The 14431-nt window shown below is 48.9% G+C and overlaps 1 protein-coding gene and 1 long non-coding RNA gene across 3 annotated transcripts in view; one reads left to right on the plus strand and one right to left on the minus strand.

Annotated features, from left to right (window-relative positions):
- Nucleotides 1-3102, minus strand: part of LOC140847386 (uncharacterized) — a 609000-nt gene extending 605898 nt beyond the window's left edge. The window contains exon 1 of the long non-coding RNA XR_012127366.1: nt 3016-3102. This is a non-coding gene — a long non-coding RNA (uncharacterized lncRNA). The remainder of the gene's footprint in view (nt 1-3015) is intronic.
- A 980-nt stretch (nt 3103-4082) lies between these two features.
- Nucleotides 4083-14431, plus strand: part of PTCHD1 (patched domain containing 1) — a 57029-nt gene continuing 46680 nt past the window's right edge. Inside the window, exons 1-2 of one of the 2 annotated variants that reach the window (XM_017658155.3) lie at nt 4083-4177; nt 4630-4912. In XM_017658155.3, coding sequence (XP_017513644.2) covers nt 4877-4912 — 36 coding nt within the window. In that variant the 5' untranslated portion in view covers nt 4083-4177; nt 4630-4876. Of the gene's footprint in view, nt 4178-4560; nt 4913-14431 lie in introns of both variants that reach the window. The other variant, XM_037022505.2, reaches the window with a different exon arrangement.

Below are 14431 nucleotides of genomic sequence, written 5' to 3' on the forward strand. Positions count from 1 at the left end.
AATGTTTATTATGACCCTCACTTTTAGAGAAAGTGTTTAAATATTTTATATGCATTGCCATAGCCCTCCTGCCAAAGGCCCCCAGGAATATACCAGTAGGTGAATAAGCTGAGTTTATTTATCATTGCATCTAAGAAGTACATGCACCAAGAAGCGAGGAGCATCTCAATTAGATGCTAGGAAGGACTCTTCACAGGGTTGGAGCTTGTGTAAAGTGACTTTGGGGGGTGTAAGGCAGTGGGGCTTGCTCTGGTTTGGATGGTGTCAGGAAGCAGAGGCAGTTTTATGATTGGGTGTTTTAATCTTTATCTTGGAGAGAAGACTGGACCAAGCCTAAAGCTATAATTTGTTTGTTTGGTTTTAAAAAACACACACACAACAGTCACTCATATCAGCCAGGAGAGGGACATGTTTGGTTATTTTTGTGCTTTGGACAAGGTTCATGCTTTGTGTGAAGACATGATTATGGAGTGGCCCTTATTTTGTCTGGATCCATCACAATTACAGAATGACCTTATCGGTCATTAGTGTTTGGGAAATGGTTTTTGTTCAAGAGGAGAACAGCAAAGCTTAGCTGTGAGTACCAGGGCAACTTCTAGCAACACCGAGTCCCAACTGATAATATCAGGCCAGCTTCTTAACGGCAGGCGCTGATTTTCTTCCCACATGCCCATATTCAGAAAAGACTAGAATTATAACAAATGTCATTTATAAGGTCTTGTGATATTCCAGGCACTGTTTTAAGTAAGTACCTTTTATCTTTTAACCTATCTAATCCTCACAGCAACTTTATGAGGTAGCTGCTATTAATATTCCCATTTTCCAGAAAGAGTAAAGTGTGGCATTAACAGGTTAAGTTACTCACCCAGCATGTCATAGTAAGTAGTAGAGCAAGGATTCAATTTAGAGGCTATAGAACCAGTAGCCTTAACCTATGCATACAATAAATTATCAACGTTACTTTTGAATGGTGGTGGGAGTACAGGGATACAGGATACAGGTGTCTTTTGGTTTCCTTCTGTTTCTTGTTCTGATTTTCTAAATGTCCTACAATTAATATGTATTAATTTTTAATCAGAAAAGGGAATAATTTACCAATGTACTGATGGAAGTTCTGTTCCTAAGGTCATTGCCCCAAATGCAAACCCAGGCCTTTGGTGGTAGCAATGTTGCCCCGACCGACTGAATCAAAAGAGAAGGAAAATCAAATCGGTTGGGGGCAACGCCCTCTCTGCCAGCTCGCTCCCGCTCGCTCTTCCTCCAACTCAGTTTAGACAATACCAACTGGGTTTCCCGCAATAAAAAGTGGCAGGAAGATCCACTTTCAGGCCATTCAGTGAGTCTGAATCAAAGTAGGTAGGGTGAAAGTTCCCCGAATACACAGAAGGACAATTAAGAATAGAGTTGGGAGGACCAGAAACAAATGCCTAGGTCTGAAAGGAATGGCCATTTCAGTATGGGCGGACAACACTCCCACCGGCTGGCTGAGCACTGCTGGGTTTTCCTTCTCTAAGATGCAGCCCAGGCACTGAAGGAGGGGACGCGTGCCTGCTCTTCAGCCTGCGTGAGCCTGCGGTAGGGCTTAAAGGCTGGAAATGCTAGGGACAAGAGCGAACCAAGGTTAGAAGGGAACCGCTTCGAGGCACAAAGCCTTAAGAACGAAAAGAGTTCTGCCAACGTTAAAAGCTCCCTAGGAGACCTGCCGGCTGGTTTCCCTTCTCTTCCTTCTGTCACTGCGCTGGCAACAGGGCACAAGAAACATCTCTGTCCCCTCCCCGCGCATAGACTGACTTTAGGCCTCCTAAGAGGTGCCCACCCACCAGCTGCCGCCGGCTCAGCAGCAAAGAAATGGACTCGCAGTCATTCCCGTTGCCACCGCCTCCCGCCCGCCAGCCCCCACCCCGCCCCTCCGGTCTTTCCGTCTGCCCAGCCGGAGAGCCACGCCGAGCATCCACCCTGCCATTTAGCACTTCGGCAGCGCACTGGTGGGTGGTTTCCCAAAGCGTGTGCCCTCGCAGCCACTCGCTCTCGCCTAGCTAGTTGCAGGGGCACAAGTCAATGAGGCTTTTCCCTCCGCGATCATCGTGAATCAGCAAAGCGCTGCAGAGCAGCGGCTTCTCCGCGAGCAGAAATTACGATGCTGGGGGAAGGGCACAAGTAGAGTGCTGCAGGGGAATTTCTAGCCCCTCCCAATGTGTCCCGTCCTGGTAAAGGCCGTGCTGGGGGGAGGGAGGAGAGCGAGGGAGGTGCGGGCTGGAAGGTGCACGGGAACCTAGGCGCCCAGGGGGAGCCTTTGGAAACCGAGAGCAGGGTGGGAAATAGTCAGTGTGAGCCGCGAAAATGGACTGGAGTACTGACGGGTCGCAGAACCTAGGGAGCGCAGGCAGAGCAGAGCGGGTGAGCCCCCGGGGCGGGCAGCGCAGCAGATGCAGGTGTTGCTGAGGGAATGTAGGAAGGAGGGTTGACTGTGGGGGAAGGGAGGAGGGAAGCGAAAAAAACGAGGATTTCCCAGCCCAAGACTTCCTGTTTCCAACGTGCAAGTTCCCAAGTTCAGTTTGAGAAGTGGAGGGCCGCTTGGTACTGGGGAGTCTGGGATGGGAACGTTAAGGCAATACCCCCCTGAGTCGCATTCTACCACCCATTTCCCTCTCCCTCTCCTTCGGTTCCCCTCTCTACCTCCTCCTCCTCCCCCTCTTTCCATTTTCCTTCAGCTTCGATTAATATGCATGCCCATGCTCAGTAGTGCGGGCCACACTCCAGGGACCGCGCCTACAGTCGCCGCCGCCTCTCCTTTGACCCTTGGCACTAGGAAGCCAGGCAGGAGCGACCGAGGCGTGAGATGGTTTGCCAAGCGCTCGGAGCGGGAAACCTGGGGACCCCTAGCCGCGCTCCGGTCCCCACCCCCTGGCTGGACAGAGCGCCTCAGTGGCCCCGACTCCGAGATCCAGCTCGGTTTGCTTTGCAGTGGATGGACCCCGGGGCTTGGAGCGCGCAGCAGACCGCGCTGAATTGTACCTGTGCGTGGCTGTTCCCGCCGCCGCCGCAGGTCTATCCCGGACCCAAAGCCGGCGCCCGCCTTCTCAGGGAAGTCTCTGGAGGGGGAGCGCGAGGGGACCACAGTGGCTGCCTGCTAGCTCAAGGCTGGCGCGCACACGCACACGCCCAACTTTGCCGAGCCTTCGGCGCCCCCCTGAATCCCCCGCGCCCCCTGCGGCTCCGCACGCTCGGAGACCAGTATCTCTCCAGGTCTGAGATAAGGTGACCCCCACTCCCCACTCGCGCAGTTGAGGAGGAGAGGGCGGGGTGAAGGAGAGACGGGGAGTAACGCTACGGACTCCCTGACAAGCTGTTCGCAAGCACTCTACGCCCGCAGGGGCGCCAGCTCCAGCCCCGCCGCATTAGGTCCCCCAGACCCGCCTGTGACGACAGAGAGAGGTGGAGGTGGAGGAGGACGCAGGGCGGAAAGTCGGGAGTCCGGGAGCACCAAAGCCCTGGTGACCAGCGGCTCCACCGACTGACCATCATTACTAACACTTTTATTACTGGGGGACGGGGTGGGGAGGTTGAGGGGCGCGCAGCAGAACTGCCCAGCCCCAGTCCACTCTGGAGCGACCCTAAATGAGGGCGACCCTAAATGCACAGCCGCCTTTTGGGTGGACGTACCCCCAACGTACACCCGGACCCCGTGGTCCCAAGGAAGCTGCAGTGTTGGGGATATTTTAAATGGCTCTTACTTGAGAGGAGGCGTGATTTCCACGTTCGAGCGTCTTCGCTCCCCACCCCCTCTCCGCACCAGCCAGTGCGCGCCACCACCTGAGCCTGGCGAGAGCCGGAGCGCACGCAGTCTTCAACCGCCTCCCTTCTGCCTGGGGCGGGGGGGGACTCGGCTCTGAGCGGGTCTGCCAGACGCCCTCCTCCCCCCGGAAGAACTCTTTACTTTTTGTTGAGGAAATCAGGACCATTTCTTTATTCATCTCTGGGTCTCCCCGGAGGAGGACAGGGGAAGGGAGGGCGCGCGCGGCGGGCCGGGCCGGGGGAGGGGAGCGCGGGGAAGGGAGGGGACTGGGTGTAGCCTGGAATTCTCCGTCCTCGTGTTCCTAGGCTGGCGCGCAGAGTCTCCCCGCGATAGCGCCGCCGCCGCTCCCCGTGCCACCCCGTCGTTGGCCTTGGGGGTCGGGTGAGTGGAGTCATGACTCGCCCCGGGGGCTGAGCCGGGACTCGGCCCCGCCGCGCGGAGCCCCTAGGGCCGGGAGGCGGCGGGGGGTGGGGAGGGCGCACGGGGTAGGGCGGGGTGGGGGCGGCGCGGAGGCCGCCAGGCTGGGGGGCTCTCCGGGCCGGCGGGGCCGCGGGCAGGAGGGCGTGTCTCCGGCCGGAGGGGACCCTCCCGAGGCGCGGCGCGGGACTCCCCGATGGTGGTGCCGCGGCTTCGGGAGAGCTCCGGGTCTCGCCGCCGCCGTCGCCGCCGCGGGCGCCGCCACCGCCGCCGCCGCCGCCGCCGTCGCCGCCCGAGCCCGCGCCGAGCGTGCGCCTCGCCCTCCTCCCGCGCCCGCTCTGCTCTAGGATGCTGCGGCAGGTTCTGCACAGGGGCTTGAGGACGTGTTTCTCCCGGCTCGGCCACTTCATTGCCAGTCACCCGGTCTTCTTCGCCTCGGCGCCCGTGCTCATCTCCATCCTGCTCGGCGCCAGCTTCAGCCGCTACCAGGTCGAGGAGAGCGTGGAGCACCTGCTGGCGCCCCAGCACAGCCTCGCCAAGATCGAGCGCAACCTGGTCAACAGCCTCTTCCCGGTCAACCGCTCCAAGCACCGACTCTACTCGGACCTGCAGACTCCTGGGCGCTACGGCCGGGTCATTGTCACCTCCTTCCAGAAAGCCAACATGCTGGATCAGCATCACACCGACCTGATCTTAAAGGTGAGAGAGGAGCGGGCGCGGGCAGCCTCCGCTCGTGCCGCTGCCGCGGCTGGGCTGGCTCTGCGCGGGGGTCCGGGCTGAGAGCGCCGCCTTTCCCATCCCAGGCGGCTGCCGCAGGGGCGCCCCTGCACCGCGCACCCCTCGGAGGCCGCCCGGAGCCTTCCAGCCTCCTGGGCGGGGAGCGTCTGGGCCCGGGCGCGGCCCTTCCCTCGCTGATTGTCTCTGCCACCCGGGCAGTTCTGCAACAGTTGGGGCGACGGCGGCCACGGTGCTGTGGTCGGTGCGCTTGTTTTGGTTGCAGTGGTCTTGGGGGCGGGGAGGCTTTGGGGTAAGTGGGCCAGGAAGGACCCGAACAAGAGAAGACATTCTACAAAGTCCTGCTACTTGGAAACAAAATATTCTGCTTGGTGGGGCAATTCAGAGACCCCTCTCCCCTATCCTCATTTCCCCCCGTCTTCTGGCCCCCTAAGTGTTTTAGGAAAAGCTGCTCGGAGCAGCTGTGAGGGGGCAGAGGAATGCGAGGCGGGGTGGTGAGGAAAATGCCTCCCACACACCAGAAAAGAAGTGTGGTCCCCGGTGTGGACAGGGGCTGCCCTGCTGCCCTCTTCCCCGGAGCGAGAGTAGCCATCTCTGTCTTCTAGGGTAGGAAATGATGTTTTGATTCGCTGTAAATTCATCTTTTACGGTAGCTCCTTTCCTCCAAAATGCAAAAACTTCTTTGGGAAAAGAGGGATTCGACTGATCCACTTTAGTTCGGGTGCATTTGGGCGCGAGGGTGAGGGGCAGAACCAGAAGGGTGAGGCCAGAAGTCAGGCCGTGTGGCCCTAAAAAGCGCACAGGAAACCAAGCTGCCAGGTAGAAGGGTGACAATCGCCGAAACAGGTTGTGCTGTCAGCCCGAGGTGGGAATTTGATGTGAAAAGTGAGGTTAATGGTGGTAACTTTCTGGAAGTTCTAAGAAACGCAGAGGAGTGAGGACTAAAGATGGGAAAGTGGAGACCTTCAGAGAGAAATGCAAAATTAGGTGAGAATGGGCCATCCAAGTCCCGTGTGGGGATTGTGGGGCTTGTTTGCTTAAGGTGCTCGTCTGGGGAAGGCAGACAGGAACCAGTCCTAGCTGGAGCCCTCGGAGGTGGGAGGGGAAGGGCTGGTTTTGTGTGGGTCTCTGGTCCAGGTCTGGGTGTAGAGGCAGGTTAGATTTCTGGGCTACTTATCCCAAGGGGAGTCAGCGAGTGAGCCTGGGGAACTCTCTCCTCCTCTTCTCCTCTACAGGTAATCCTTCATCCCTAGAGACAAGCTCATTTTCCTGTGTTATTTCCCTTCTATTTGTTGACATGTTATCAATCAGCAGTTAGTAATGAGGCAATATCTGACTAGGGACTCACCGGAATTAGGACCTTCCCACGTTGAGTGGCTCGTGATATTTTTCATGGCATACACATCATTACATACTCACTCATCACAGAACCTTAGTAACATTAGTCCTGAGATGTTTGCTTTCCTCATGATTATACTTCTGGCATCGAAGTGGTTTTTTTCCCCAATACTTAAGTGAACATATTTTGACACACAGATAGATAACTGCTCCAAATGCTTTCCTCAGAAAACATGTAGTAGTTAAATCACAGGCTTAAGGAAACAATAATTTAGCCCATCTTGACAGTTGGAAAGCTGCCCCACGTTCTGATAGATGATCTACTGAATGATGTTTCTTCTCTTTGTTTTTTGAGGTGATGTTTCCACTGGCTTTTTTTTTTTTCCTAACCATCACGCCACTGTGACGGGCAGTCACCAGTCACATTCACTCTCAAGGTTAATGAGACATCAACAGGCACATCAGATCTCTTTCAACTGGATTGTTTCTCTGGATTGGATTTTGATCTATTCAAGACAGAAAGCCGTATTTACAAGAGAAAGTTGACACTGGAGGCTGGCTTTGCCTCCATGTCTAAAGGGCAACTTTAAAGGACAGCAGTCTTGTCGGTGAATTGTTTTAAGAAAGTGGGATGGCCACTTTTCATCTTCTAGGTGTCTGGGGGAGATCAAGACCAAGTCGAATAGCGGTCAGAACTCATTTCTAGCTGATGGCCCTCTGGTCCAGTGAATTCACACAGCTTATAAAAACCCAGACTTATGAAATTGAGGGAATTTTCTTCGATTTTATATATCCATTTTTTCCTTTTTCATCCAACCCCTGTATTTGGTAGGTATGGAGCAGGGGGACAGAAAAATGCACCTTCAGCAGTCATGGCAATGTAAAGTGGGGAAATGAGCACTTACATTGTTTTTCTTTTTTTCCATTAAAGACATGATGAAGACAAAAGGTGTTAGGAGTGAAAGAGTGGTATTCTGACATGTTGGTGGTGGCATCAAGGGTAGCACTGACAGTTAACATTGTACACACCACCAAGCAGCCCCTGCCTGTTTAGGGGCACTGCATCTGAAGCGAAGCGGACAAAGCATAACCAGAATTTGAGGCTTTCTCTGGCCCTGCTAGGAAACCATGAGGGACTAGCTTGCAGGGCTGTGTCATTTGCCCCTCGTATTGCTCTGGGGTTGTACCTACTCAATGAAAGAAGATCCTTCTTGGGATATTAGTCCAGCTACTTTCTGACAAAAAATAGACTAGGAAGGGATGATGACAAGAAATAAAAACCCAGGTTGATTTTTTTAAATATAATTGAGAGTATCATAGAAAAAAATAATCCACATTTGTAGAAAAAAAATAATCCACATTTGAAAATGCAGCTGATATGGTTTAGAGAAGCTTTCCCAAATTTGTGCAAGTGACATGATTACCATACTCTGACTCTGCAGCATAGATTTTGACCACAGACTATGAGGAGGTGACCCTCCCTAGCAATGGTTTCCTCTAAAGGCTGCAGGTCAAAGATGTCATTTTGGGTGAAAGTGGGTGGGACCTCATTGGTGCTGGTAAGGAATCAGCCCTTAATTTCTGAACTTCTTTAAGTAAATGTTGATCTTCAAAAGTCTTCATTTCACTAGAAGATGAAATTTAGCTCATTATTATATACGAACAGAAAATCCATGATGTTCATCTCAGAGCAAATTTCAAAGTAGCTCCTCACAAGCTTTTAGAGAAATGTTTCTTCGTGATCATCTAAAATGAAGTGTAAGAAGGTTTCATTGATAATTGATCAGGGCTGTGACCAAGACAATACCTGACTTAGTCCCAAATCATCCCCATACAGTGAAGAACCAGGTTAGCCCCGTCCTTATAAAAAGATATCACCTTTAGAGTACTTGTTAGAAACATACAGGATGCTTAAATGCAGTAAACCCCTCAGGGTAGGTGGGAAAAGTGCTGTGACCCCATTTTACAGGTGAGAAAACTCCTTAGAAATTAACTGACGTGGCCATGGAAAAAAGACAAGAACAGAACCAGGACTGGGACCCAGGGCTTTTACTCCCAGCCCAGTACTCTTTTCACTGGAATTTACTTCCTCACATAGAATAAACTACCAGAATGATTTATGATGTACATTTTTGTTATCCAAATGAAGTATATCTGCCCATTCTTATACCTGTCCCATACTGTTGTTCTAACAAACAGTGGTAATTGGATCATAAGGGTATTTTCTTGACTGATTCTGTCTGGTCAGAAAGAATCAGTCATAAAGAAACTCTAAATGCCCAAAGTAAAGTATAAGATACTTGTAACTAGCAATATACAAAGACAGAAAGAATATTTTGCTGGAAAAACCTCTGGATGAGTGAATAAAGCCATTTCCGCTTTGAGCACTGTTCATTGGTGGGATCCACGTCACTTCAACTCCAGTGCCTCACAGTCCTGGCACACAGTAGACCCTCAGTACATACTTGTAGAACGGACTTGCCCTACTTGACTCAGACATTTATGTTACAGGTAAAGAAAATTCCACAGAAACTACTTTCAAATGTATTTTCAATGACATTTTTATTTTTACAACTTTACAGGGCATTTCTAAGATTCACTTTCTCCAAGATACTATTCTTTCTTCCTTGATAATCTCTGTAGTTGTATTAAAACATATTTCAGTTTTGAAATTGGCCAGGGCATTTCTTTTGCACAACATGCTCTTCTTTGGAGGAACCTCACAGGATATTTTATCCCAAGGGAAGGACACCTCCTCACTACGCAGACATTCTTCACTCACTGGGGAGCCTCATTTTGTTCAAATACTGAATTCCTGTTTTACTTAAACTTTTTATGTTTACATACATTTAGTAGAATTAAGTTGAAAACAAGATTAACTGAATTTAACTTGGAATTATTTAATTCAGGCTTTCCAAGAAGGACAGAATAACTGCTAGCTCAGGGTCACGAAGACCTGGTAGCTGGATCAAGAGCCCAGTTTTTCCAAATACTGCCTCAGCACTTTCACTCATGGATCAGCAAATTCTGGCCTATTTTTTTGAGCTTGGAAGGAGTTTTTACATTTTTTAAAGATTGTGACAGAACAAAATAGGAACCAATAAAAGAAGAATATGAGGTAGAGATGGCATGTGGCTCTCAAAGTCTAAAATATTTACTCTCTGGTCCTTTACATAAAGAAGTTCCTGTACTATATTCCAAAACTCCTTTACTGGAACAATTTTGGGAAGTTTGTCCTGATAAATAACCTCTAAGGCAGTAGTTCTCAACCAGAGGCAATTGTGCTCCTCGGGACACTTGGCAATGGTCAGATTCGGCTTTTCAGTCTCCTTTCACTTTAAGTAGGTACATCCGAATAAAACAAGCAGCATATCATCTAGGGTTGTCTGACTTCTAAGTACCTTTCCTCTGTGTGAATAGTATCCCTGAGTGCCCACCCTGCTTGTCTCATTTAGAATCAGGGGGCAGTCTTTTACTTCCCCATGCACAGATGCATTTGAGACAAATTTTAGGTAAACTGCTCATTTAGACTGAAATTTAAATATAAAGCCATAATGTGAGAGGAAGCCCACCTTCCTAATGACTCGCAGTTTTGAAAGATGCCATATTAGACGTAGAGAAGAATGATTTTTTTCAATTAACCCATTATTCATTGTCACAACTGGGGGTGGATTGCTACTGGAATCTAGTAGGTGGAGGTCATGGACGCTGTTAAATATCCTATGCATGCAAACAGCCCCCCATAGCAAAGAATTATCTGGCCCCAAACCCTGCTTGAAGGGGTTCATTTGTGTGTTTTGTTTGTTCTGTTAGGTTTTTTTGTTTTTAGCTGGATTGATTATGCAAAATGAAAAAATGCCAAAGAAATTCACATCCAAAAATCTTATAGAACTTTGAGGACAAATACCTCTGAAAAGAAGCTCTTTTTGGCAGTTGGGCAGAGACCAGCTCCTCCAGCGTAACCTCCCCTGGATGCAGTTACTGTGCTTCCTCCGATAGCTCTGTCCTTTATGGTCTAAATCCCACTGCAGAGGAACCCAAGAAATTGAATGCAGTCTGAGTGCTTGAATGTCAAAGCTGCTAAGTTAACGCTGGCCTTGAGACTGGTCAGAGTGCCTGTTTCCGGCAGGCCTGGCCCTCCACCTGTAGCAGCCCCCCACTAGGCTGGGCTTCTGACAGTGTGTAAGACCCCACAGTGAGCAGAGGCCTGCTAAGGAGACAACAGCACAGTTTTGTTGCCTAGTCTGGGTGCTTTGCTTTCCTGAACACAAAATGACAAAAGAAGAGCTTGCATCCAAGGAAAAGGGGATCAAAGCCCCCTGAGTTTGGAGGGCACCTTAAAGATCACCTCTGCAGACGCAGACCCTGGAATCTGCTCCTGGCATCTCAGGGGGCTTTCTCTGGGCAGTCTGGTCCCTTCCATGAGTTATCCGAGTGGCAGATACTCTTAGAGAAGACTGAGCCCAGGCCTGAAAGGGCAGCATGTGTGTGTGTGTGTGCTGGGCCAGCCAACTGCCTTTGCACTTATTTTTATTTTTGCACTAGGGGAAAATTAAGGAGTGAATGCAGTTGCTTTTCAATCTCCTTTCACTTCGAGTAGATGCATTTGAATAAACCAAGTAGCATATCATCTAGGGTTGTCTGACTTCTAAGCACATTTCCTCTGTGTGGATAGTATCCCTGAGTGCCCACCCTGCTTGTCTCATTTAGATTCAGGGGGCAATTTTTTACTTCCCCATGCAGAAAGGCATTTGGGACAAACTTTAGGTAAATTGCCCATTTAAACTAAATTTAAATATAAAGCCATAGTGTGAGAGGAAGCCCACCTTCTTAATGACTCACAGTATCTTGATAGATGCCGTATTAGAGTTAGAGAAGGATGATGTTTTTTCAGTTAACACAAAAACTGAACCTCTCAGGATTCACCAGACTTCCAAACCTCACAGAAGAGTTGAACATTTAACTGGCTATTCCTTTTGATAACTAAGGAAAGGAGAAGTAAGCTAAAAGAAGTTGTTTCCTGCCTGAGAGGTTGCAGCATGCCTTGGCCCAGGAGCTAAGGAGATGCAAGGTGCTGGGGATCTGATCAACTTTGACTTTGTGAGATGCACCATCTGGTACCTGACTTTGGGGCTCAGTGTGAGCCCCAAGTGATACTTGAGATGGGCTTGAAGCAGACCTTTGAAGTCGCCTGCTCCATAGCACATCACAGCAAGCAGGCCTGTCTGCACACTGCCTGTGCTGCTACCACATGCCCGGAAGGCCGCAGAACTTCCTAGGAATCCTGCCAGACTGATTTAATGACCAGCAGGAGAGGTGAGTAATCTCTAACCTTTAAAAGACAAAAAAAAAAAAAAAAAAAAAAAAAGAGGAAATCAACACCAGTTGTTACTTCATATGGGAAGCTCTGAATAATATGTCATGCCTTCAACTTCAGAATTCGTATTTTGAACAAAACGAGGCAGTGAGGGAGCAGGGAAGCTATTTTTATCTTCTTGCTCTCTAAGAAATCCTCTTGAGAATATTGTTTCTGGTATTTTGAAAGATCCCCATTGTTAGGTCTTTCACTTTAGGTTTAACCTGCAGGCTCCAAGTACAGTCTGAGATGAGGATTTGAGAGCAAGTGATTACCTTGGGAAGTAATATCTGAAAACAGTGGTAAGGAAATGCAGTTGTGAAACAGGGAGTAACAGGAAGCCAATCTAGGGAGTATTCTCCAGCCAAGTGTCCACTGTAAGTACCCAGGGCTCAGTCTCACTGGGGAACTCTGGGAAACACTGCGGAATACGCGTCCACATTATCTCAGCTATGGGTAAAGATGTCAGATAAGTCACTCCCAATTCTCCAGCCATCATTAGTTGGTCCAGCTATGTTGGAGGCATTAAATAAATTTCTAGCAAATCCAGAAGTTGTGTGTGTCCCTATAATCAGAGTTGTTTTTGTTGCTGTTTTATAAAAGCCTGAGGCAAAGTGCTGCCGGTGTTTGCAGTAAGGGGCTATAGAGGTGAGTACAAGCCGAGTGAATGTGGGTGGGACCCTGACAGCATCTGCCCTAAGGGTTTTATACCCCTCTAGAGTTATACATCTAGGAGTTTAGGACCCACATTCCTCAGGGATGTTTAACCTTCGCACAACAAATTGGTCATGACCCCATCTCCATGAAGCTTACAGGCAAGAATGATGCAGCATAGCCGTTTAGTTATTCTTAGATTTGATAAGCAACTGCCATTTTCAGTTTTGCCACTGGGTGGTGGTAAAGATGATTCTAAACAGGGCCTGGACACCACCAGAACTTGTGGTTTTACAGGCCAAACCCCCACATTTGAGTGGCCCGCACCCAATCCCTCCTCCCTTGATGAACACAAGAGAAGGCTGCAGGCCCCCATCTCATAGCCCATCTGCACACATCTGCCTTTGCTGTTCTCCTCCCTAGAAATACACTCACTCCTTTGAGGTCAAACTCACATACCTCCTGCTTTATGAGGCCTTCCCAGATTCATGGCTCCCTCCCTCCCTTAAATCTGCCTGGCTTTTAGTCATACTCACATTCTTGAATGCTTAACTGTACACTATTATATAATTGGCTGTATTGTTACTCAACAGCTTCTCTTGCACAAGATCGTAAGCTCTTCAAGGGCAGGAACAATGTCTCATACTCCCAAATCTCTCCAGAACCTCGCACAATGTGGAGTGTGCAGCAGGTACTTAATAATTGCTGCTGGTTAATAGCTTGTAGGATAGAAAACGTGCTCTCCCTTCCCTATTGATTCATTTTGGTCAAATATAATTTTGCCTGGTAGCATGGCCATGTGATTTCTTTAGATCTGTCTTCATTTTTCATCCTTGATAAATCTTGGTTTCAAACTTGATGACAAACAATATGCATCCATTCTGCTTCAGAATCTACTGACATTCACTTTATATGAGGAGACATTTCAGAAAACAAAACACCTGACCAGAGGCCCAAGGCATTTGGAAAAGCATCAAGTTGACCTCAGCCTCTAGCAGTCCATTCCCACCTGGTAGGGCGGAGCACTCTGCATTTTCCAGCAAACCCCCTGCAAGTCAGCTCTCTGCTACACATGTCCTTATTTGCATGAATAATTTGTTTCAAGATATTGGCCACATCCATATTCAAATGTAAACATGAAATACATTTTTTAGTTAATTAAGGGCAAGTGGTTTTCCCAGCTGTAGCATCAGTGTTCAAGCGATCACCATTCTCAGCCTAGTTTAGGTGTTACTTAGTCTAGCTCTTCTTAAGAGGGAGCCCAGGAGAACAGAAAGACCTGTGCTAAGAGGTCAACTTTAAAAGAAAAAGATACTGTTACAAAATCAGTGTATTTCTGGTGCCTTTAATGGAAACACTAGAATGACTTTCTCAGCACTGAAGATGACATTCCTTTGCCCATTCTTCCATGGGCTCATGACTTTGTCAAACATCGTGGCCTCATCAGTTCCTTCTAACTGTCTCAAGAAAAAAATGTGTCTCTGCTATAGAACTATTGTTCTACGTGCTCAAAAAAAATCTTTGTGACACTCAGTGCCTTAATTTGTGAGGTTCGTGTTGTTGCCTTTTGTTTTTGTTCTTGTTTTGGCATAGCAAGTGGTCATACTGAATAAAGATTGATTGCTCTTAGACTCTTTAATGCACCCATACATCACCGGGGCATCTTCTGGAAATACAGATTCTGATTCAGCCTGGGGTGGGATCTGAGATTCTGAATTTCTAGTAAGGTCGTCAGGCGCTGATGCTGCTGGTCAGTGGAGCAGACTTGGCGTAGGAAGGTTCCAGTGTAGGTACTATGAACAGAACACTGGATCTGGAGGCAGGAAAACCAAGTGAAAGTCCTAGTTCTCCCAAGTATGTGACTTTGGGTGAGTTGCCAAAGCTCCCTGAGAAGCAGGTTCCTCACCTGCACCAAGTGTACCAGCATCCCGTGCACCCACCTGTGGTAAGGATGCAGGGAAATAAGGTACATGAAGGCACTGCGGAGCCATAGCCTTCTGTAAGGTGTTCATCGTTACTGCTATTTGCTTTGAAAATAACTGTTATTTCCTTATATGAACGCCAGCTCTTCCAGAGCCATTATTGCCTGTTGAATAAATCCACATGTAGGCATTTTTTCTTTGATCCAACAGGCA

Source organism: Manis javanica, chromosome X (assembly GCF_040802235.1).
Source record: "Manis javanica isolate MJ-LG chromosome X, MJ_LKY, whole genome shotgun sequence".
Classification (NCBI taxonomy): Eukaryota; Metazoa; Chordata; class Mammalia; order Pholidota; family Manidae; genus Manis; species Manis javanica.